General features: G+C 47.5%; 1 protein-coding gene across 1 annotated transcript in view; it reads left to right on the top strand.

Annotated features, from left to right (window-relative positions):
- Nucleotides 1–213: 213 nt before the first annotated feature.
- The window catches only part of SIM1 (SIM bHLH transcription factor 1), a 46581-nt gene continuing 21969 nt past the window's right edge, over nucleotides 214–24825 (top strand). The window contains exons 1-8 of the mRNA XM_063389710.1: nucleotides 214–1862; nucleotides 11929–12011; nucleotides 13037–13126; nucleotides 13242–13350; nucleotides 13456–13541; nucleotides 14674–14873; nucleotides 14999–15105; nucleotides 15989–16136. Coding sequence (XP_063245780.1) covers nucleotides 1688–1862; nucleotides 11929–12011; nucleotides 13037–13126; nucleotides 13242–13350; nucleotides 13456–13541; nucleotides 14674–14873; nucleotides 14999–15105; nucleotides 15989–16136 — 998 coding nt within the window. The 5' untranslated portion in view covers nucleotides 214–1687. The remainder of the gene's footprint in view (nucleotides 1863–11928; nucleotides 12012–13036; nucleotides 13127–13241; nucleotides 13351–13455; nucleotides 13542–14673; nucleotides 14874–14998; nucleotides 15106–15988; nucleotides 16137–24825) is intronic.

Raw genomic sequence — 24825 nt, 5'->3', positions numbered from 1 at the left:
GGGGTGGCGGCGGCCAACGGGATGCGAGGCGGGTCCGTGAGTGGCACTGAGGGAGGGCTCGGCCGGGGGGAGGGAGGGGGACCGAGGGGGGAGTTGGAGAGAAATGAAGTTGTGCTAAAAGGCTTTTAGCCATCAAGAAGTTATTAGGCATTTCTCAGCCGCAAATTAGGGATTCTTCATTAATACCAACCTCGCCCCCCCACCCCACCCTACCCCACCCCTCGCTATGTGAGACGGAGAGCCTGGGATCTGATAAAGGGGATGGGGAGGCGGCCAATGTCTGTCTGCCCATCGGTGCGAGGAGCAGTGACAGGCGCAAACTTTTCCCCGTGCCATTAATGAGCCAATTAAAGAGTTGGGCTCCTCACCCCAGGAGAGCTCTCTGCAGGCTGCCGGGCTCAGGGATTCAAGGTAGGTGAAAAGAAGATCACAACCCACCACAATCTTCCAGCCTCAGCAAAGAACCGCAGTGATGTGCTGTGCTAGGTTGTGGGTCGCTTCCCCACGGTGGAAAATGAGGAGGAAAAAAAAAAAAAAACTTGGTTGGAAAAATGTGATGTTTGGGTGGATTCCCGCTCGGGGCAGGGCTGGGCAGAGCGGGTCTCCCCTGGCTGGGGTGTAGCTGAGGTAGACATCCCCGACCCCAGCCGAGGAATGAGGACAGTAGCCGAGAAGAAATTCAAAAGAAAGAAAGAGAGAAAAAAAAAAAAAAAAAAAAAAAAAAAAAGGAGAAAACAAGCAGAAATATTCCGTGACTGGAAATGTATCCCTGGCTGAGGGTCTGGCAGCGCGGAGCGCGGGGAGGTCTGGCCGCTGCCGCGGTGCCGGCCAGAGGGAGCGCGAAGGGGACCGGCAGCCCCAGCCCCGGCGGCACCGAACCCGCTAACGCCGGGAGCCGGGGGCTGCTCTCCGCTGCGCCTTCGTTCCGGTCATGCAGTGCACACCTGGGCTGGGAAATGAGAGGGCTGTGGGAGGAGAGTGCGGAGCAGGCTTCTCCGCGGGCGCGCTAGATGGGAAAATACACTTTTTTTTTCTTCTTTCCCCTCTGGTGGGAGAAAATACTACACCCGCCGGAGGCTGGTTGTTGATTACTGTTTCTCGCGGCTCCGCTGCGGCGCCGTGTACTGGCTCCCTCACTCCAGGACTGCTGTTGTCTTCACAGAGAGAGGCTCCGGGGAAGTCACCCAGCGCCCTGGGAGGCAGCCCGCGGCCGTGCGTTTCGGCCCTCGGATTGACAGCGGATCACGGGAAAAAACGGGATTACTATGACCCTCTTCCGAGGAGCTATGCTGCCCGCCATGAGTAGGAAAAAAACCCAGAAATACATCGTTTGGTTGCTGTCTGATGCCTCAATCTTCTAGTTTGTTTTTGTTTTTTAATGCTGTTTCTTGGAGTGCTGAGCTGCATTGGATAAATGCCTTTCCCATCTAATTGACTCTGCTTTTCAGAGTATATATACTTTTTTTTTTTCTTTTTCCTTTTTTTTTTTTTTTTTTTTTTTCAAAGAAGAACTCTACACTTCAACACTTGTTTGCATTTACACAACAGAACGGTTTTTCTGAGTAATGGCCGCGCTCAGAATCACCGCCTGATGCTCCGGAGAGATGAATTGCATATGAGTTTCCCTTCCACCTTTGGATGAATCTCTGGAGTTTAAATTGTAACAAGGAAGCGGGAAAAAAACACGATGAAAGAGAAGTCCAAAAATGCTGCCCGGACTAGACGGGAGAAAGAAAACAGTGAATTTTATGAACTGGCTAAATTACTACCCCTGCCCTCCGCTATCACCTCTCAGCTGGACAAAGCATCCATAATCAGACTCACCACGAGCTATTTAAAAATGAGAGTGGTTTTTCCAGAAGGTAGGTGGGAATGCCTATTCGCCTCTATTTTCATTCTGATCCAGATGTCATTTATCACTTTTACGAAAAAAAAAAAAAAAAAAAGTCCTTTGGGGTGTGCTCGGAGACAGGGTGCCCTCCCCTGTCACTTTCCTCTGTTGTAAATACTTTTTCTTTAGTTCCTATGACAAGTTTGGTTGGAGACTTATGGTGCTTTTGTCAACACTTGAAGGCACTGAGCTCTGCTGTGTTGTCTGCTAAAGCAAAACCGGCTTTTCTTTTGCCCCAGTCTCCTAGTCAAATGTGCATCCCCTACCAAGCACACAGGAGGCCTAAAAGGGCATGATTCGCCCCTATTTATAGTCATTCTGTGAGGGTGAGCTAGTATATGGGTAAATATTTACATAAGTCTATGCAAAGTTCTAAAGCCTTAGTTCAGCTCTCGAGGAAAGGTGCGGTGTACAGGTACAGGACACGCGTGCAGGCGTGCTCACACCCAGGCTAAATAAATAAGCGGAGCACTCTGGAACGCATCATCAGTGTGCTGTGTCTCGTTCTGAGGGTCACTAGGGCAGTTTGAGGGCGTTAATCGACCTCCGAAAGTTTTAGCAGGAGTTTTACACCCAGACATATTCAATCCCCCTGACCACCCAGTGCTGCAAAAACAGTGGCCCAGCCTAGACATGATTCTCCTCGACAGGCAACAGTAAACTTCACGTTGACTTCCACGGCAGCAACAACCCACCTGTCTAGCAAAAGAGAACTTAAGTGTCCTGAAGTGTCTTTGCTTTTAAATAGAATTTGGATCTAAAGCGACCGTCTTTGGTCTTCTAGATCGGCTGCCAAGAAAAATAAACAACACGAAGTTAAGAGAGTCAGAACAAAGTTTTGCCATATTCTCGCTGTATTGATTTTATAAGCTGTAGGCGGAAAAAAATTAAAAATTCACTAACATTTTATTTACATCAAGTAGATGAAGTGGTGGTCTGTATGAAAGAAAAAGTATCAAGAGGTTTTTTTTCCCCCTTCCTGATCTAATACAAAATTCGCTGCATCTTTTGTTGAAAAGTGAGTGTACATAAGAAACAATATAATACAGCTAGGTACCCATGAGATTTCTGTAGCTGTATCTCGACTAAGTTGGCCTGTATCTTTTACAAATTAGGAGTGTGTATATGGCCTGGTTTTGGTTTGCTCTAGTCTGATTTGGTGGTTTGAGGGGGTTTTAATTTTTTTTTCCCGGTTAGATTTGTGGACTACTGGTACTAACTCTACTTTTTAAAATAAATATGCAATGTGGCAGTCATTTGGACGGGGGAGATAATCCTCCCCTTCCCACCCCAGGTTACGGATTAATGTTTATACCAACAGTCTACAGCAGTAATTTCCAATCCAGTGCATTTTACAATAATTTCTTGAAACAACTTTCCGTATCTTCGAGTCACTTGTAACCAAAGAAGGGGTTAAATGAAACCTTTAAAAATAATAATTAAATTCTTCATTAAGCCATTTTCCTCTTATATTTGCTCTGCCACCTTGAAGATCTTTATGCGGGACAGTCCTCTGTTTCAAAAGAGTTGTCCTTTATGCTGTCAGAGCATACTTTATAAAAATAAAGCTATTGCAAACCCCGATGCCCATGATGTTCCTAAAAGGATTATTAGCAATGATTTGTCAACTCCTGCGGTCTCAGTAGGCTACCTTTCTGCGTGATTTCGAGCAGGTCTCGTCAATTACTGGTGCCTATGTAGCGGGTTGTTTGATCAGAAGAAGCATATGGTGTTGCTTGTAGGCTGTGAGTAATCACGGGAAGAGAAGAATAGCTGATCCCCGTCCCTCGGTGGCGGCGCAGGATGCCTGAATGCCCTGGGGAACCGTGTGGCGCAGCGCGCCGGGCCGGGGCCGCTGCCGGCCGCGGCAGATGCTAATTTGAGTGCGGAGGCAGCGGGGGCGGCTGAGCGGGGCTCGGGGGCAGCGGAACCTTCGCAGCCTCATTAAAGGCGAACTGCGCCTTAGAAAGAAAGGCAGCGAGAGGCTCGGGAGGGCTCGGCTCTCCGACGCGCTGCCGCGGGAGGCCCGGCCCGAGCGGGCAGCAGCCCCACGCAGGACCGCCGTCCCCGCATCCCCGGGCCGCTCATCCCCGGGGCCGCGCATCCCCGCGCAGGGTCGCGCCAGGGCGCGCTGCGAGCGCGGCACAAAGGCCCGAGAGCGGCGGTCGTGGCGTGGAGCCGGGCGGCTTCCCCGCGGTCCCACGCGGGTTCCCTCTCCCTCCCACGTACTTCCGAGGAGGCGGGGAGCGGGGCCCGGCTCGGCCGCGGCCCGCAGGTTTCCCTGCGCTGGCCCGTGCCGCGATTAAACCCGAGGCGCACACGAGCGGCCTCCCAGCGTTGCCCCTGTGCCTGGCCGTGCCGGAGCCGAGCCCGGGGAATTTTTCCCGGGACCCCGTGGGCTCCGGGAACGCGGCGGAGCAGCTCGGGCTTCCATTGCGGATGTGTTTGTGCTTGTCTGGCTGTGTATGAGTGAAGGGAGGCAAGGAAGAGGGGGCTGTTCTGGTTTTCCAGTGCCCCATCCATGAAAAAAAAAAAAAAAAAAAAAAAAAAAAAAAAAAAAAAAAGTCATCGCTTCTCTGGGAAGAGAGACCAGGTAGTGGCAGCCAGGGAAATGACGCAGGGAAACGACAAGTCTTTCTGAACGGAGAAGGCAGGGTAGGGATGTTGGATGGATGTAATGGGTTCCTTTCGTTTGTATTTCCCAGGGGAGGAAAGCCATACAGGCATCAGGACAGACCCTATGAGTTGGCCCGAACACTGGAGATGGGTAGCAGGAGGCTAGAGAATGTCATGTCGCACATTTAAAGAGATCTTGGAGGAGTCAGGATAGAGAAACGTTGTCTCCGTCAGAGCGAGCTTCACTTCCAGAGTAACTCATATGCCCCATCCCCCGTACAAGAGCAAATTTCCATCTGCCCCGAGAGCGCTTGCATAGAGTTGGTTGTAAATAATCACGCAGAAAGATATACACTCCTCATCGCCGCGCACACGCAGGGCTGGGGACAGGGCGGAGAGAATCGGTGTGCGCTTGTCTGCATATTTTTCTGTCTGAAAGGTCCCTATAGAGAAAGAAGGTGGGTAGATTTCGGGTTCGTTTTGGAAACAAGAGTTTTCTGGGAGTGAAATGCCAGGAGAGACGCACACAAAATAAGCACGTGGGGTTTCCTCCTTAGCCCCAGACACCTAAATTCAAGGCGGTGGCACTGGACAAACTTAACAAACCGGGCAGAGATTTTTCTACGAGCTCTCTCTCGTAATGGTTGTGCAATTCTCACAAGTTATTGAAAAGCCTGGGTTGTTCTTGCTACCCCTAATTCCACTTTATTAGGTCTTCAGCAGATTAAAACTGTCAAGGACGAAAAATGCAAGAGGTGGGTTTCTTGCATGGTTTCAGTACCAAAACACTTCTTGCCAGGAGGAGAAACCGTACAAGACCTATACTGCTTTTCAGTGATAGACAACTTTGGAAAGAGTGGCTATCTGCTAATTTTCTGAGGACATTAAGGAAGAGTTTTAAGGGTTATTTGTTTGTTTTTTCAAGCAGGACTTCTTAATAAATTAATTCCTCATTTAACGTTCATTATAAATAAATACTAATATTTCAATTTAACATTAAATCACTAATGGTAAGTAACGTGGACGCAAAATATAGGTAGGAAAATCTTCAGGGCGTCAAAGGACTAAAAGAATTTTCCACCAAAAATGATGCAATCACTATTACAACTGCGCTGTAATTATTCACTGATCTTCGGCAGTATCCGGAAGGGAAGGGAGAAAAAAAAATAAAACCCAAACAAAAAACTCAGATGGCACAATAAATATTTTTTTTGTTTGGGTTTGTTTTTATTTTTTAGTTAGGAATATTTTAAAGGTCCTATTCTCCATCTGTGACCAGAGATGCAAAAGGAGGGTTCGCGGTCTGTCCAAGTGGGAAGGGGTCGTTTTGGCGCAGAGACGCATTTGCTTTTCGAGACAAAAGCAGAGACTCCGTTTACACTAACTTTCGATGAATCAGGATGGTTAACATTTCAATATTGAAACCCTTAACCTTGTTTTATTTTAAAGGGGGAAGAGATCAACAGAAAAAAAAAATCCGTTTCCCACGTGGATAGGTGATTTAATGCTGTTTTTCTTGCTGCAAAGGGAAATGATTGAGCATTAGGTTTCAATGTTTATTTTCTTACAGAAGTTTTTCTCATTTAAGCAGCAGTTTACTCTCCACGCTGAATCTTTGCTTAATTCCAGTTTTGATGTGAATTTAAAGTGCAAAGAGCAGAACTAAACTACTAGCAGGATGGTTGAAAAAAAGACCCCTCAGATTTATGTTTTAGAAGGAATACTTAATGAGAAGAGTGGGGAAAAAAAATCATATTTCCTTTGAAAACCTACGACCGTTTTTACGTTGGAGAATATTTTTCAACTTGCATAGAAACAGCGTGTGCGTTGTTGCAAATCCTTCCTTCCCCTGTTTCTTTGAAATGAGGACAACTTGAATGTGAGTCTGATGGATAAACGAATAAGTAGCTGGTGCTCGAAAATGCCCTGATTTTTTTCCCCTCTTCAATTTGGACATGGTTCCGTTTGTTTGCATTTCAAAGCGCAATTCCGCTACCCCGTGTGTGCCGAAATCCTGGTGTTTCTTTCTATAGTGAAACAGCCTCGGTATTATTTCCACTGCCATTTTTTAAATAGAGATGTTTGTTTAGTCAACAGGGCTTTTCCTCCCTGGAAAAGGGAGGAAATTATTATTATTTTTATAAAGAAAGAGGGGTACTAATTTATCTCTGCTTCAAATAAATACGTGTGATTTACAGAGATAATAAATCTTTACAAAACCTTGCTAATGGCATCCGCAGGCAGTGGAAATGAGCAGCTTTTTTTTTTTTTTTTTTTTTTTTTTTTTAGCATAGCTTTTTCTATTCCGTCTGAGTCCTCCGACGGCGACCCAGTCCTTCACAGAAGCCTCAATTGGCCGAGATTTTGAGTTATCATTAACCACTGCCTGTTAAATTAACTGGGAAATCAGCTCTGTCTGGCGTTAGGCAATGGCAGAACGGAGCGCTGGCGGCAGACGATTTAATTAAATGGTTAATCGAATCAAGCTAATTCTTCGATACAACATCCAGTTGCCTTTTGGCTTGCCGGTGACTAGAACGCGCAGTTTCTGCTCCCGCGACTCCCGGAGCTGTTGTTTGTCATTTTCCCCGGACAGAGAGGGAGAATGGAGAGCGGGAGATGGAGACTGAGCTGTCCTGCCTCCCTCTTCCCAAACAACTCCGGTGCCCCCCTTGTCCCTCGGTGTTAAGGCGGCAGCACCGCCGGCGAGGGGCAGTGGGGAGCAGGGAGGCTGCTTGAAGAGCCGCTCACGAAGGTGACATTCTCATCGTCGCTGTGGAGAGGCTTTGCTGGGCAGGTTGAACGCAGCCGGTGCCCGTGCCCGGGCCGACCCTCGGCCTGCCCAGCAGGGCCAGAGCGGCTCGCGGGGCCCGGCGCTCCCCGGTGCCGCGGAGAAGGGACGAGCCCCCGGGCGGAGGTGACCGGGGTCCCGCTCCCCGCGCCCTCCCTGGGGTCAGCATCCCCTCGGCGCCGGCGGGCAAGGAGAGAGCTGCTGCTCCTCCTTTTTTAATAACCATAGAGCGGCTCTTGAAAGGGCAAAGAAAACGCAGCGAAACCAAAGCAAACGGAGACGTCCCCGGGCCGCGGCCCCCGGGAGGCGGCGGGGAGATCTGGGAAAGCGGCGGCGGGGGCCGCTGCCCGGAGAGGGAATTCTGAGGAACTCCTGGAAGAGAAACACTCGATGGACCTGCTGGGACCCGACTTAGGAAGACTCGCTGTGGTTGCCGCCTCGGGCAGGCTCCCAGCCTTGTCCCACAGCAGCGGGCTGCCTTTGGGAGAGCCCCGCATCCTCTCCCTCGGCCCATCCACAGCAACAGGAAAGAATTCCCTGCCTACGGGGCTTCGTCTCCAAGCCAGCCTCCCAGGGCCTCGCCCTGCCGTGCGGGGCGGTGCGCCAGACAGGAGCAAGCCCCCGGATGGGTGCCCAAGGGTTCCCCGGCCCCGGAGGGAGCTGGCCTCAGGGTCTGGCCCCCAAAGCAGCGGGTCTGGAGCTCAATGGGCTCTCCTCCATGTGATTTTAAACGGGGGCGTCAAGTCTCCCGCTACAGGGATTCTGGATTGCGCTGAGGTTTCGTGATGGAGAGTCCGCTGGGGAAATCGCCGTAACTGCTTTTAAAAGCCGGCAAATCAGCGCAAAGTAGATAAGGGCTTGCATCTTCTGGCCACCCTACCCCCACCGCCACCCCCGCCCCGCTTTGCTATCGTCAGACAAAGGACGGGGTCGAGATGGGCTCTGCGCTGCAGATGCTCACAGAGGGACAAGTAACCCCGAGACCAACCAGGGCCAAGGAGCTGCCCTGGCTTCTCGGAATCTCATTTCCCTGCGTCTGCTTTCCTCCGTCTTTGCCTAGATCAAATTAGAAACGATTCAGGAATCTCTTCCCCCTTACGTGGGACAGAGAAGCTTCTTGAAACAATATCGCCACTGGATAGGGACGGTGCCCACCCAGCCCTCGGTTCCATTGGCTGTCGACATCAAGGCTCGCATCAATCAAAAGATGAGAGAAGGAAGGGCAGGAGCGGGGCAGCGCAGCGCGGCAGGTCTGGCCGTGCGCCCGGCCGGGGGGACAGGCTGGCGCTGCCGAGCCGCTCTCTCCGTGCAGGCGGTGGGCACGGCCGGGCGGGAGAAGGCATTTCACAGGGCCCCGCCGGTGTACCGAGACCATGAAACCGATAGGCATGCTTTTTGATGTGGAAAGCACGGCGGCTTTCCATTGGAGACTGGAGAGAGAAATGATGAGTCAGCACGCTCGCTCCGAGCAGGTTCCGCGCAATATAGGTGAAGGCTGTTGGGTAACAGTGAGCGATAGGCTGGATAAAATACTCCTCTTCTCCTTTTAAAGGGTTTTGGGGTTTGTTTGTTTGTTTGTTTGTTTGTTTGTTTGTTTGTTTGTTTGTTTGTTTTGTTTGTTTTTTTTAAGATTTCTTTTCACTTATTTCCTTTTCCCTCCCTTTCTCTTCCCCTCTCACAACAGCAGACAATTTCTCGTGGCACAAATAGTTTATCTTCTCAGGAAAAAAAGTTCCTCGAGTGAAGATAGGAGGTTCCTCGTTAGATAGGAGGAAGAGTTTGTTAGGCAGGAGCGTATAATCTATATTTTGACAAGAGTATCCAATTCATTCTGAAATAAAAGCTCGATCCATTTTTTAAAATTTTCTTCTTCTGCTTGAATAACACAGCTGGGTGATGCCTTGAGCTTATGTTAGACGGTTGCTCATCATTCATTCGCCAAGAACTGACCTAAATGGTGCCTGTGGGATTAGGTCAATTTTAGTGGATCTACTTCGCCTCATTTGGTTACTAATTGGTTTCTTGTTTTATAAATCGAAATCTCATTTTCAGGAAATTACAAAACCCATGCAGCCAGTCCGTGGAGGTAATCCGTGGGTCGGGGGTATTTAAATGGAAATGGTTCTACAATGCATCAAGTATTAAGCAACAGTAAAACTTCCCCTCTATTTCCAAATGAAATGTGAGCTCGCTAGCTCCTTAGATCCATAATAGATACATCCCTTCTAAGGCTACTTATGTAAATATGATAAACCAGACCGCGGTGGGGGAGGGGCCGCGGGGAAGAAAGCAAATTTTATCTGCTAAGGTTAATGTGGCATAACTTGGAAATCTTCCAAAATAGATTATGTTTTGCTTTGTCTTCGGCCACTTTAGCTGGGAAAATCCTTTGCCTAAAAACGATTTAGTTATCCTTCTCCTCACAAAGCTGCTTGTTTCTATTCCGAAGCTATTATGCTGTTGGCTCTCCAAATTACAAGAAAATCTTTAGATCTTGTTTCCAAGCGTAATCCTGGAGCAAAAGGGAGAGCTGATTTCCTTGTTTTGTTTTAAATAGACAATCAAAGGATTTGCAGAATTTTCTGCGGTAGGTCAAGTGCAAGAAATAACAGTTTGCCCCCTTGATAAAAGGAAATTGGATGTTAAAGCGAATAGACGGGGGAGTGAGGGGGGAGGGAAAATTAGTGGAGGGGGCTTTCTCTTATAATCTTTAAAAACCGTATTTAAGGGGCATCAGGAGAGGCCGTCGATTTGGGAGAGGCTGGGATTGGCAAAGATTAGAAATAGTCTCCGACTTGAAAGTGCTGAAAACATCTGGGCAACACAAAGGGTCGTCTCATGTGACAGAATTTCAAAAAGCCGGTTCAGGTAGACAAGCGAAAACGTTTAATTATAAACCATGAACAGACAGAGCCCAGCAGCGCGGGGTTTCCACCTGAAACATGCAGAGGAGCTCAGCGCGCCGTGAAGAGCCGCCTTCCCGAGGGAGGTTAACCTGCAATGCCCGTGAGCTGTTCATTAACCCGCTGAGGTCGGGTTATTTTCCCTTTTAGGAGAAGAATAATTAGAGCCGTAAACTTAGATTAATAAGCAACTTAAATCATAGGCGAGCAGTGCAGATTTGGTCTTGAATTAGGAAACCTGTCACTCAGATTTCCCTCCGGGGGGGCGGACGTGGCAAGGAGCCTCCTCAGCGCTAAGGGGCCATCCTGGCTCCCCAGCAGAGAAACCTCCCGAGCTCGGGAAAAACGAATATACCGTGGGCTTTTCTCTCTTTCGCTGGAAGCTGTGTAAGATTTGCCAGCTCCTTCCTGAATACAGGGGGCGGAGGTGATCCTCCATCCTGGCGGCTGGCTCCCCGTTAACTGGCGTGGAGGAATTAATGGGAAGGAGCCTATTTCTGACTGGCGGCCTGCTACATGCTGAGGCTGCAGGGTGAGGAACGGGCCAGACAGAGCCTCCCGCCTCTGTAGGGCTGTGAAGTTAAGGAGGACGAAGAAAAGTGTAGGAGTGGTGAAGATACAAGCTGTTGGGAAGAGGTGGAGGAGGGCGGGGAGAGAAGGAAGCGAAAGGCGGGGACGAGGAGGGCGCACCGCTCCGGCTGTGCGGAGAGCGCGCAGGGGCCGCGCTGGGATGCCCCGCTAGCTTTGTGCGGACCTCACCTGGGTGAGGCCGGTCAATAGCGAGGCTGCTTGCTGTCAGCACCTCGTCTGTTTGTCTCGAAATAACTGGAAAACGAGGTCTTGCCTTTCCCGAACCCGCACTGCGGGGGTGAGCACACCCCGCCGGCTCGGGTCCCCTTGCGACCTGCCATCCCAGCCATCGATCAGGATTTGTAGGATTCCCTTCCGTTTTGCTCTGTCTTACTGCCTGTGCGTGTCGAAGTGAGACTTATTTCATGCCACAAGCATCAAAGGTTTTAATTGACCCGTTTAAATTATTTCAGCAACGCCGTGAAAAGGCATCGTCCATGAATAGCTTTACTCAGGTGAAGTAACTTCCACGTGGCTTTCCTTACTACTCACTTTGCATAGGAGAAAACAAGACGTGTGTAAAACATTAGACAAATCCGGAAAGATTAATTTCTGGAAGGGGCTCTATGGAGGCACATCACCCCTCCCTGCAGCGGGAACCATCCCACCCACCGGAGCAGCAGGAGGAGAGATGGAAGGGATACAGATGAATCCTGGAGACAGACTTCGTGGGGCAGGAGGGAGGGCGGTCCGTGTCGCTGGACAGTGATTTGTCTGAGAAATCCTGAGGTTGGGATGCTTTTCCTGAAGTTCAACGGGGACAGTTCCCAGTAGCCAAAAACAGCACTGAAAAGCACTTTGATCTGGCATGCTGTTTCACTTAGGTCTTAAAAATTACCTTCACCTTTAACTCAAAATAAGTATCCATGCATTTTTTTCTCTCTGAGGAATTAGATGTTGAAAAAAGATTGCACAGAAGAAGCTTTTATCTGGAGGTTTTCCAAAAATTTTATGTATACATGTTTTAGAGTGTATACAAGGAAAAAATGTTCCCCCCCGCCCCCCCCCCCCCCCGCCCCATCAGGCCCACAGGAGTCAATTTTTCATCTCCTGGCCTTACTTTTCTACTTTTCTTTTTTGTTTGTCTTAAATAACAGGACTTGGAGAAGCCTGGGGCCACTCCAGCCGAACCAGCCCACTGGATAATGTTGGACGGGAACTGGGATCCCATCTTTTGCAGGTACTGGTCTGGAAACAACAGGCATATGGTATTAATGATTAAAGAAATAATTCCCTCTTCTGAGCTTTCAATTGCCACCTTGACTAATTTTTAACTGTTCAAGTGTTTAATAGAAAAGTAGGCAGGTGGAGAACCACTCCAGAAATGCGAATCACTGTGATTCAATGTCACGTGGTTTTATTTGGGCCGTGCCTTGGCCCTTCTGAGTCCTTTGCCTCAGAATCACCTAACACTGTGTCCACAGCGAGGGATTCACCGTGTGTCCCAGGGTGCCAGAGATATAGGAGCACGACTTTCCCCCAGTTTATTAACCAGGTGACACATATCATCGATGCTCCGAAGCTCAGAGTGGTGGGGCAGGGAGAGGCTCTAGCTACAGGTTAGGGAAGGCTGTCCGGGACAGAAGGGCTCAGCGGGCACCCACATTAGCAGAGACATAAATCAGGGAGGACAGGTCTGAAAACTCACAGCGATCTGACGTACCAAAGAATATTATCGATGGCCATCACCACGTCTTTCTGATGGAATCGTGTGGCCTTTGGAGAGCCTATTCTGCTCCTGGTACACCCAGAAGTCCCATCTGTGTCTGCTGAAATGTACTTGACAAATTGTCTTATTTACGTTGTGGAGAGTTTTAGATTCTCTTTGATAGTTTAAATTCTCCTTGTAAAATACACAATCACCGAAGCCTCCATGACATTTGAAATAGGATAGAAGAACTCGGGATTTCTGGGACCCACATATTAATCACCAAGCAGCCAGGACTTCTTCTTAGACACTCCGAAGTCTGGCTATCTATGCTATCTTTGCATTACTTTTGAGCTCTGCCCCTCTGAGAAGTGGGTTGTATCTCAGGGGTCCAGGAGCTTTAGAGGGATTCTTGTCCAAGATTTGCCCATTTCCTTCCAACTTCTTGAATAATCAGAGTCTGAGTATCGACGCCTGTTTGCTAATATAAATCAGAGGGACCCGTATTTATTGGATCTATCTATTGATTTATTTACATTCCCAATCCTTTTCTGCAGACGCTGGACGGTTTCATATTTGTTGTGGCTCCGGATGGCAAGATCATGTACATCTCGGAGACTGCCTCGGTGCACCTGGGCTTGTCGCAGGTACGCTGGGGGTCTGCTGGCCCTGGTGCTTGCCTGCACCGCCCCCGCGACTGACAGGAGAGGGTGCACGGTGCCGGCGATGAGCCCCCTTCCTCCTCCTCCTCCTCTCTCACAGGTAGAGCTGACCGGCAATAGCATTTACGAGTACATCCACCCCGCCGACCATGACGAGATGACGGCGGTGCTGACGGCGCACCAGCCTTACCACTCGCACTTCGTGCAGGGTAAATACACGGCCCCCGCCCCGCCTGGCACAGCGGTCGCGTAGGGCACCGCGCAGAGCCAGCGGAGCCTGCGGCTCATCCACCTCTGCCTTTCCCCCTTCCCAGAGTACGAGATCGAGAGATCCTTTTTCCTGAGGATGAAGTGTGTCCTGGCTAAGAGGAACGCGGGCCTCACCTGCGGGGGCTACAAGGTGCGTGCCGATGGCCAGATTCCCTATTCCCCGCTCTCGCACCAGCCCTCCCGTGTTCCCGTGCCGGGAAGGCTGTGAAAATGGGGAGACAAGAGGGGGTGAGACTTCTTCTCGCGGGGGTTTTCCCAGCCCAGGACTCTTTCATGAGGTTCATTTATCTCAGAGTTTCAGGTTGAAGAGCTCAAACCACAAAACCAAAACCAAGCAATCGAGCTCCCCTTGATGTTTGTTTGTAAGCTTTTTTTTTTTTACAATTTGAACTGAACCTCGCACAACCACTGAGGTGCCCTGTGACACCTTTCAGGTGATGCAAGGGAGCCCTATGTTAATTGATTTCTTTATCAAGTAATTCGTCAGCTGCAGAGGTAGCTCTCCCGGTCAAGGGTTTTGCCCAGGTTCTTCACACTCTCGGGGCTCCTGGGTAAGGAGAGCCCTGCCCTCTCTCCTACCTCCTCGCTGCTTGCTGCCAGCCACACAGCGCCGAGGAGAGCGTTGTGCCCATAACCCGAGATGTTGTGTCACGATGAACCGTAGACCAAGAACACCTGCTGAACTCCAAGAGGAAACATCTTAATAATAGAGAAGTGAGACTGGAAGTAGACAGCAGTCGTCTGCAAGGATACTTTTAGGAGATACACTTAAATCACTAGTGCTTTTTGGCGATGGATTGTTCCTTCTCCATCTATATAACAGGCGTATCATACACATGTGACACATGCACACGTGTAAACCCTTTCTCATGCGCATATACTCTTCATTACAAAGCCGTAACTGGATTGGCAGTTCCGCGTCTTTCCTTTTCAGAATGATAAAAGCGCAGTAAGGAGGTGTGCCAAAAAACACTTAAACCAGTGGGGGAAAAAAAATCTCGTTGAGTCTAATGGGGCTTGGATCGACGCTGAACTCTAGTACGGGGAAAAAACCCTCAATCCCGATAGAGCCGCAGAAAACTCCCAGACCCTGCCGCTTTACCAGGGCAGGGACGCAGGTCAGCGGCTCCCGCGGGCCCGGCAGCAGCACCGGCAGGGGCATGGGGGTATTGTCAGGGCCCTCTTCGTGGGGAGGGATGCCTGTCTCAGCACACCATTCCCCCCTGCTGGGTAGCCGCCAAGCCTTCCTGTGTCTCTGGCAGGTCATTCACTGCAGCGGGTACCTGAAGATCCGCCAGTACAGCCTGGATATGTCCCCCTTCGACGGCTGCTACCAAAATGTTGGCTTGGTCGCCGTGGGCCACTCGCTGCCGCCCAGCGCCGTGACAGAGATCAAGCTCCACAGCAATATGTTCATGTTTCGGGCCAGCCTAGACATGAAGCTCATATTCTTAGATTCCAGGTACACCTGGGGTTATTTCAAAATCTATTCCCCTAGCCCATCCCTTCTTCCCCAGGTCTCGTCTCCTGTCCTCTCACCCACTTATATTTGCTCTTTATGTCTCTTTATGTTTATGTCTCTTGCAGGGTAGCTGAGCTAACAGGTTACGAGCCCCAGGACTTGATAGAGAAGACCCTTTATCACCACGTCCATGGCTGTGACACCTTTCACCTGCGTTGTGCACATCACTTGTGTAAGGAGGGGGTCTTCTTGTTTAAAACCCTGCCCCCCATCTTCTGCCTTTGCAGAGGGACTTTGGGGTTGCTTGGATTTACCCCTAGGTCGGAAAAGCCAGCTCTCTGGAGGGCAGAATAAGCAAAATCTTCTTCAGGTTTTAGTGAAACAAGGTTAGATAGAGACTGAACTCTGAACTGGACTCAGGCAGCAAAGGGAGGGGATCAGCAATGAATTGCTATTTTTCCATCCTCTTCTTTTGGTTGTAGGACAAGAACTGCCCTGGACAAATTTCAGGCGCTCTTGTCTCTTCAAATTCTGGCTAGGAAAACCCTTTTTTCCTGCTCCAAAAACCCATGCCAGTGAAATTCAAATACTTTTGTTTCACTTCCACCAAGTCTCACAAATATCTGTGTATCTAATTTCGACTGCAGTAGTCAGCCTGATTCGGCGAGATGTACTTTATTCTGGTTTGATACCATGATGACACTAATACACGGATAGATGAATAAAAGGATATTAATTTCCGGTAAGTTTCCTTGCAGAGAATGTAACGAGAAGAGATAAAACCCAAAGACAGATTTATAGAACAAAATCTCGATGATGATGCTGCAGGATGGGGGTGTGTGGGGTTCGGTTGCCGAAGCCGATCACACACACACACACACACACGCCCCGGCCCTGCCAATCTCCCCTATTAGCCTTTGATAACGATCTCAGGTACTGAAATGAGCCTGGGGGTTCCACCACCCTTGTCCCCGCCGCTTCCCCATGTGCCGCCAACAGGTTCCTCACCCCTCTGGTGGCCCACAGAGCTCTGGGGGGAGTGTGCGCCCCTTCCCGGGGCTGATCGAACCGGAGGCGGGAGCCGCGCTGAGGCTGTCCCCGCTTTGTCCCCGCAGTGCTGGTGAAAGGGCAGGTGACCACCAAGTACTACCGCTTCTTGGCCAAGCACGGCGGCTGGGTGTGGGTGCAGAGCTACGCCACCATCGTGCACAACAGCCGCTCCTCCCGCCCGCACTGCATCGTCAGCGTCAACTACGTGCTCACGTAAGTCAGCCTGGGGCCGCTCCGGGACCGGGAGGGACCGGAGGCCGCTCCGGGATCGGGAGGGACCGGGGGCCGGGAGGGACCGGGGGCCGGGCGGGCACCTGCGGGTGCGACCCGCTCTGCCCCGGGGCCGCTCCTCCCTCCCGCCGCACTGACCAGGGCAGGCCCGCCAGGTCTGCTAAGAAACACATTGAGCGCTTTCATCCAGATGAAGGGTTTCCCGTCTGCCTGTTTCTTTCTCTTTCGAGAGACGAAAAGATTTAGAGGTTTGTCACCCACATATTTTGCCGCCCGCCTTTTTTTTTTTTTTTTTTTTTTTTTTTTTTTTTTTTTTTTTTTTAATGCGCCCAGCATTAAATAAAATTTAATGCAGCGTAAAAGAAAAGGCTTCCACGTACGGAGTTATTTATACTCAACAAACAGGACATCTGTTTTTCTTTTCAAAAATCTGGGGTTTGAAGTTCTTAATTTCATCCAGAGTCTCTATCAAAGCTCAGAGATTTCTTTTTTGTTCTTGGAGCGCGATCCTTAGAGTGAACCACGAAAAAAGTTGGTGACCAGAAGGGTCAGTTGAACTTAAAAAAAAAAAAAAAAGAAAAAAAAGAAAAAAAAATCACTGTAAGTGCTGAGATACCATATATCTCAATACATCTTCCCTGCGTTTTGGAATGGCTGGGTTGTGCCCTAGCTATGCTGCTTGTACTGAAACGCAGAGGCCCAGGAGGCCCAGTGAGGGAAGGGAAGCTCAGCTGGAGTATTTTTAAGTGATTTTGTGGTAGTTATTATTATCCGTTCTGGACACGGCAGTAGCTGTTGCCGGCAGCACTGATGCTTCACTAGCATCATAGGACCAGTCAGGCTGGTGGTTCTTCGTTGATCCTTGGGACTGGATATGTGGACATTCCTCTGTTCTGCTTTTTTTTTTTTTTTTTTTTTTTTTTTTTTTTTTTTTTTTTTTTTTTTTTTTTTTTTCCCTGGAGACAAACGTAGGTGTTGGAAGCGTCTGAGAGGCACAAGCCTCCCCTTTCCTAAGACTGTACCTATGTCAGCATCATAATCTTGCCATCTCGGCTTTGGTGCATGCACAGGTGGCGAGTTGTTTGGTGGTCCAATTTAAGGAGTGCCTCCCAAAATGAAGTGGCTCACACGGAGGCCACGGCTCTGGTCATGTGTAGAGGGGCTGCTGGTGGAGTGGGAAGGGAGCTGCAGGTCACGGCGCCTGCACTCCTGGGGCGTAATCCCTTTGGTATGTGAGGTGATAATGGGCGTCGTGCTCTAAGATGGGTCATTGCGCCTGCACGATAGAAATTTTGGTCAGCACTCTGCTGTAGTGAGTGAACTGCGATTGCCCTTTAAAGAAAATTTATTTTATTTTGTTTTATTTTATTTTATTTGGTGTGGGGTGCAATACTCTGTCATTTCCTCAGCAAGGATGGGTATCAGCAGAGACGTTATCTCTTCTGCTCTAGCAATTCTGCACATTTTTATGTCCATTTCCCCTATACCAGTCCCTGTCTGTATTTTTCATGGTTTATGCTTCCCAGTTAAGTCAAGCACCTGCTCTGGGTCAAATGCAAAGACAGAAGTTTGTGCATTGTAACGCTAAGAAACAAGGAACCCGAAGGCAGCTAGCATGTTGGAGTGGTTTTAGCCCCAGAAAAGTTACGGTTTTCTACCATCATTTGAGATTATCGGTTGTTTCCCTCTGCTTTAATCCCCAAAGCGTGAAAATCACTCACAGAATTCTACCTCAAATGATCCGAGTCGAAAGGAAGCACCCCATCGGAACTGCTGAAAGCACAGCTGGGTATCTGGCAGGATCGGTCCCTCGCTTGCCATGACACGAGTATTTCAGGCTGGCACGGCGAGCAGGGAGTGCCCTGGTACCCTGTGGGGGCCGGTCAGACAGAGCAGCCAGAGCTGTGCCCAGCATGACCGGTGTCCCCGGTGCCCGTGTCCTGCCAGCCCCCGGCTGTCCCGGGCCGGGGCGGGCAGTCTGTTCGCGGGCCGCCGCGCCCTCGCAGCCCCGGCACAATCCCCGGCCGTCTGCGAGCTGGACTCAACACTCCTGCCCGCCTCCCAAAACGGCGCTGCAGGGAAGACGATTTTCCCCTCAAGAGCGGTACTCTAACAGGAGGACTCCTCCTCACCTCATTTATCTTTGGAGACAGAGTTTTTATGCTTTAGTGCATGTATATGGACTTTCAGAACCTGTTTGCAGCCAAATTGATATGTAGGAGGACTATAGCTGTGCTTTCAAGATTTCCCTCAGAGAATGAAGTTATACCACAGGGCAACTTCATTATGCCTTGGTGTAAGTCTCCAAGTCCCCCCTTGCACTCTTTGGATTAATTGCCTCAAGTATAAAGGACGGTGGGAGGGCAGAGGGGGAGCCAGGCTGGCTAAAAAAGAAATGCTGAAAGTTGGGAGGTTCAGCGCTAGTTGCAGCAATGCCACTGCATAAAACTCTAGTTTTGAGATGCTCCGGTCCTGGAGGTCTCTTCCAGCCTGGCTGGCTCTTCATTAGGGCACTGCAGAAGAGATCACATTCTGCTTGTTTCTGCAACAGGGCTGCCACTGCTGAAATTACTGCCCTGCAAGAGATGGGTGTAACTTCCACTGAATAATTAGATTATTGTTATTATCATCATCATCATCATCATTATTATCATCGTTGTCACTATTATCATTATTATCATTATTTTTCTCGGGCTGTCTGGCCATTCAGAAAATATGTGGGAAGAACAGGCCCCGGCATTTGCCAGGTGACTGTAAGCAGAGAAAGGTCTGGTTTTAAAAAAACTGAGATGAATCAGCCTCTAAAGTGGATAACCTGAGGTGGAGGGAACTGTTAGGAAAAGGTTCATGGAGTTGGCTTGGGGATGCTGAGCTCCTGCCTAGAGCAGGCTTAATTAGCTTATTAATGAGCTATTCAGAGTCAGCATGTTGCCACTCAAACAAGGAAGGTAGATGGGCAAAATATAGAAGAAATGTAAGGTTACAGAGACTTGCGGTTTTCCTCTGGTATGAGGTAGGCTCTACTGCAGGAGGGGTGGGCAGAGGTCCTGTAGCACTCAAAATCTGCAAGTGTTTAGTATATTTTATGCCTGTATAAATCTCATAAAAACTGCTGTTCTTTAGGGGTGACACTGGATTTTTCCAGCAAACCAAGAGAGGCTGAGATGAGCAGCATGTGTGTGCCCTCCTATACTTTTCCCACCTGGCAGTGGGTGTGTGGCAGAGCCCCTGGTGCAGCTCCTGGCAGAGGGGCAGGTGTAGGTGTACCCACTGCAGCCAGGTTTGTTACAAACCGAGCAGAGAAAAACGTGCTTACAAAAAAGAATTGCAACCCTTTTCATACTGACTCTTGCGTGTTTAAGATGAGGAGAAAGAAAAAGAGGTGCAAATTAGTGCTTTTGTGCTTTGAAATAACAGAATCATAGTCCTGCACATTGGGGGTTGCAGGGTAGAACCTGAAAGGAGGGATAACTCCTGCCGAAAATCATTTGAGTATGGGAAATTTTGGTCTTTTTGGAGGGCAAATCACAAAAGGGGTCATAAGTTTTGGAAGATGTAGTGCAGGTTTTTGACCTGCTAAATCCCAGGACTTCTCACATAGCAATTCTTCACTCAGGTGAAACCCCAGGGGTTTTTTGTTTGATCATGGGATAAGAAACTTTTTCTCCTATTGAGAGGAACCTGAGTTCTCTGTTTTAGAACAGATTCTGGGTGTCATAAGAGCCAAAATGGTCTGGAACAGTTTCAGTGCAGGCTGGGCAGAAAGAACCTTGCACCTTTCCAGCTCCCCTGGCTAAGAGTGATGATGAAAGAGAAAATAAAAGAATGAGAAAGAGTTTATGCAAAATGCACACCCCAGTTAAGAAAATTAAAAAGAGGTGATTTTAATTTCCCATAAATCCCAAGTTTTGAGAACATGAATGCCAGGCTTGAGAACAATGTTTGTAGTAAATATATACGCTGACATAACAAAGCACGGTGGCAATGGCATTTCAGCAGCAAGAAGAAAGGTGATTTATTTTTTGTGTAATAGCAGTGTACCAAAAATTAATATAAATGACCTTTAAGTACTCTGTCCTTAAAGAACATGTATTTGGTCTTGATTGTATTCTGCTTTGCATATGTGAGTACAGACATGGAATATTTGTTTCTTCTCTTATTTGTTCTGTACACACAGTCACCATATCATTGATTATTAGCTGTGCATGTTTATCACACAAATGGACTCGAGTATGAGTCACTTAATAGAGAAGGAAAGTGCTGAAGTTAAGTTTATATTTAGATTGCAAACAACTTTCCTTTAAATAAATGGTTAATGCAAAGTCCAAATCCTTTGACTTTCTGAGCATGAGCAAATATAATAATTTGTCCCCAGAGAAAGGTAGAGAATTTTCCTGTATACATTTTGTTGTCCTTTAGCATTCAAAAGAATAGCAATAGTGGTGTCATATACAGATAACATGGATTAGGTACATAATTGTGACTAATCTCTGTCCTAATGATATAGCATGTATTTGATACAGTTCCAGCTGACCTCATGTTACATTATGTAACTGGCTGATCAGAAACACAAATTGAATGCAATTTATTTGAAAGATGATTTTACAAATAACTGCCATATTAACAAATGTTTTACCAAACAATGTGATAAATGCAATTAGAGTAAATTAATCATTAATTGTATTTACACACCTAATCTTTAAGTCATTATTATTACTATTCATAGCTTTGTATACTACCAGATTTGAAATGATGGTATAAGAAAGGTGCTATCTTTATGTGTGATGGCCTAGACTTCAAAAGCATCCTGGCATATGTCCTTCCTGGCATATGCCTTTGGCATATGGCAAATGGGCTTTGGGAATTTTGTGTTTCATGTGAAAATGCTCTCCCCATATTTGTGGACAGTTACAGTTATATATTTTTGTCACTTTTGATAGAAATCCTCTTACTGTCCTGTCTCTGGTATATCAGGTCTCACTTCTGTCCTTTCCTTGTCAATGGGAGAATCCACAAACTGTACTTCCATCCCCACAGGCCTCCCTTTCTCGAATGTTTCTCTCAAACAGACCCATTTGACACACAGTTCTCCCCTTAGGCAGATACTTGATATAGGTAGATACTTGTTCTCTTGTATCTCTCAAGTGTGTGATGGAGTAGATAGGACCTGGAATACCCTGGGAAAGTTACCCTTCCTCATATCATTAGTGTAATTAGTTATATGAGTAAGCTTAGTCATCCAACTTAAATACTAAAGATAAGGTTAGTGACTTTACCTAGATAAAGTTTGGGGTTTTTTTCTTAAATAGTTGTAAATAATAGCAACAAATTTGACCTAGTGCATTTCCTTTATATTTCTCTGCATTAATAGAAACTTTTGCCACTTGCTTAGTAGTGCACAGAACTGGGACCTGTTTTTCTATTCAATCTGCAATGTGCTTTTTCCTAAGACTGGAAAGCCTACCATCATTCCCACGATTTGATTAGCAATGTAAATATATAGATGAATTGTTTTAATAAATCAAAATGCTTGGGAAGCATATGTCTCAAAGGAAAAAAAAAAAAAAGATTCCTCTTGAACTACTCAGTGCAGTATTCTGTTTGTTCACTATTAGTTTTTATTAGAGACTTGTCTCCCTGGAACATTGTTTATATATTTCTTGCAAATAGGAGACAGGCTTTTCCAGGTGTCCACAATACGTTTCTGCAGTTCTTCTTTGTTCATGTATGGGCTTTCTCAGCTACCATTTGTTTAATTCATTCCAAATTTTTATGTTTGTATTTAAACCAGGTGACTGTAATGGCCAAGGCACTAAAACTGTGGGCCAGACCTGAGAGTCACTGTTCATATAATGAGTTTTATTGGCTAGAGTAAGGATTAAAGGATTGCAGCTCAGACCTATGGAAAAAATCCCCCCAGTTGTTAGTTTAAATGCATGCATGCTGAGAGTCTCACATGGCATGAAATTCAAGGTTACAAAAAAGTATCTTTATTCCAAGGAAGAAGAGTGACTTCAAATGCTTTCCACTTCATCATTTTCCCATTCAGTGTGTGGCTGCTCCAGGCCTTTGGAAACATGCTCCTCTCGAATACTGACTTACAGATTTTTCAAATGTTTGTCTAGGGCTGAGACACATTCAGCAGGGGCAATGGCTGAAACAATTACTATCTCCAGCTGTCTGCCTTACTTCACTGATGAAAGATACAGAGCCTGCTCCAGGGACTCTTTTTCCTAAAATGTCATGGTTTATGGCTTAAGGTAAACTGCCACAGATTTCACTTTACATGGAAGCATTGGACTGTACACTGTAGCACAGCTGTTCTTGCTAGAGAGGTTGTTCACACTTTATCCTAACTCTGCCCTTCCTCAATCTGAATGGCATAAACGTGGCTTGTGAACATCATGCCAGCAGCTGGGCGCTCCAATGCCTTTTGGGGGTCAGTTTTAGTGGTCCTTCTATGTGGCAGAGCAGGAGAGATAGTGAACCATGGAGTTTAGGGTTATATTCACTGCTCTGTGATAGTTCAGAGAACTGAAGAGGCAGCTGGAAGAGTGTCTGCTGGTTTTACTACACCATATTTGTAGCTTGTCTGTGGACTGTGTTAGTGGCTGTGCAGAAGAGACATGCCAAGCAGTCCACTGCTATCAAAGGATTCCCCCCCATGCTCCCACCCTCTTAATACTCTGCACAAAACCGGATGCAGAACTGGCTACTGCTCTCATAACAGCAGTATGTTCCTTAAGTAGGCTTACAATTTTACTAGCTCTGCTTCTGTTTCCTTAATCCATTGCATGTTTGCTCTTGTTGCTCTGTGCTGCATCTTAGTACTGCTGCCATTCCCATGTTGTTTCACTGTAATTATCATGAGGTACAACAGGTGTGATAAGTTACTGTTTCTGAAGCAAGATCTTCCCTCTACATTTTGTTGTTTGTGCTAGTTTTTATTCGTACACAAACGTGGCATTTTGACACAGTCTAAATTAAGTGTTAACAAATAAATCTCCTTTGTCCATTCAACAGTGGCAAGTATCTGTTTGAAATTTAATTCTCCTTCCCTCACCTCTCTTTTGTACTTTACAGTGCGGGCCAGGCTCCAGCACATATGTTCATACTCAGTGGGTTACTTCAGAGGCAGCCCCTTTCACTTTGATGACACTATTTATGGAGGCAGGCACTGCTCTGTGTGAACAAGGGTACAGCGTCTGACCCTTCGGAAGGCTTGGGATGGCTGAAGTCTGGAGTCAATCTCATGATCCTTAACACAGTTAGATGATTTATTCCTGTTGTTGTCTTTTGTTATCATCCACTTAGTGCAATTAAATTGCAGAAGTCCTGATTTACTAAGGCACTTGAGCACATGTCAGGCTCTAAAAGTTCTTAGACATAACTTTCGGTACACCATTATATCCTGGTGAATTCAGTTCTGAAATAAAAAAAAAAAACCTTAGGCACACGTGTGGAAATGAGAATATTCCTTGGCTTTGCCAAATGGAGATGGCTTGAAGGACGCATTTTGTTACTGTGTTGAATTGGGGCCTAATAGAGAACAGCCGTAGTTTTTCAGCTACAAACCACTGTGTATAAATCTTGGGGACAGCAATGTTGAAAATAACAGCTATTATCTGCAGAAGCTTCAGTGCAGCTATGGAAACTCAAATGCCTGGCTAACTGAAGTTTGGCTACACCCTTAGCATTGTGCAGATATTTTGACACAACCTTTAAACCCACCCAGCGTTCAATGCTCTTACATCTGTGCTGTCAGTGACGAAGCAGACATGCCCTGGAGGCACACTGTTCCCAAGTAGCCTGTAGCTTTGATTGTCTCTGTACTGTGTTTGGCAGCTGGTAGCCTGGGCTGCTGCTATATAGGAAATTTTCTGATTTAGGCCCTGGATTGCTAGAATCAATCCAAAAGCATTGCATGCTATTTTTCTCTAGCTGTTTCCAAAGACTGTTTTGTACACAGAACAAAATAATAACCTTTAATGACTGCTTTGTGAGGCCTGTCTCAATGGAATATTTGCTCACAGTAAGGCTGGATTTGGGGGTAAATAACCTGATAGTATAGCCCCCTTTGCAGCCAAACTTCTGAACGCTGTTTGGCTCCAAGGTAAGTCTGTTGATCCTAAGCTCATGGTAGGATAGTTGAACTGTCATCTTTCAAAAGATTATCAGCCTCCTTAGAGCTCTCTGGTGTTTGAAAAGCAGCAGTGGGAGTGTGGATGTGGCTTCACTCCAAGGAGAACTGCCTGTCTGTGTCACTGCCATGGTGTAACACGGGAACATGCAGCTGGGGCTTCCATGGTGCTATCTAGTGAGTTCAAGAAAGCAATGGGAGAGAAGGTGCACAGCACTGTTTGCACAGGTGTGACACTCCTGGGTGGCTCTATATGTGCTACAGCAGTGGCCACCATAAGCACAGCAAATCTCATACAATACAATGTGCTGGACGCTGCACAAACAAAACCACAAAACAAAGCCTTCAGTTACTTCAGCTGCAGATTAGCCATAGTGTTGGTTGGAGGACTGTTGTAGGTTGGCTGTGGCATGAATGCTGTGGACAGTTTTATGGAACAATAAGAGTGTCTTTGCGTAGTCAGAGATAGTCCTAAGCATCCAGAAACCCTTGGTGAACATGCATGTGGAGCATTGACAACAGAATGACTAA

The sequence above is a fragment of the Prinia subflava genome, chromosome 2, assembly GCF_021018805.1.
Source record: "Prinia subflava isolate CZ2003 ecotype Zambia chromosome 2, Cam_Psub_1.2, whole genome shotgun sequence".
In the NCBI taxonomy this organism is placed as follows: domain Eukaryota; kingdom Metazoa; phylum Chordata; class Aves; order Passeriformes; family Cisticolidae; genus Prinia; species Prinia subflava.
The sequence above is the reverse complement of the archived record's forward strand: the minus strand, read 5'-3'. Positions and strand labels throughout refer to the sequence as shown.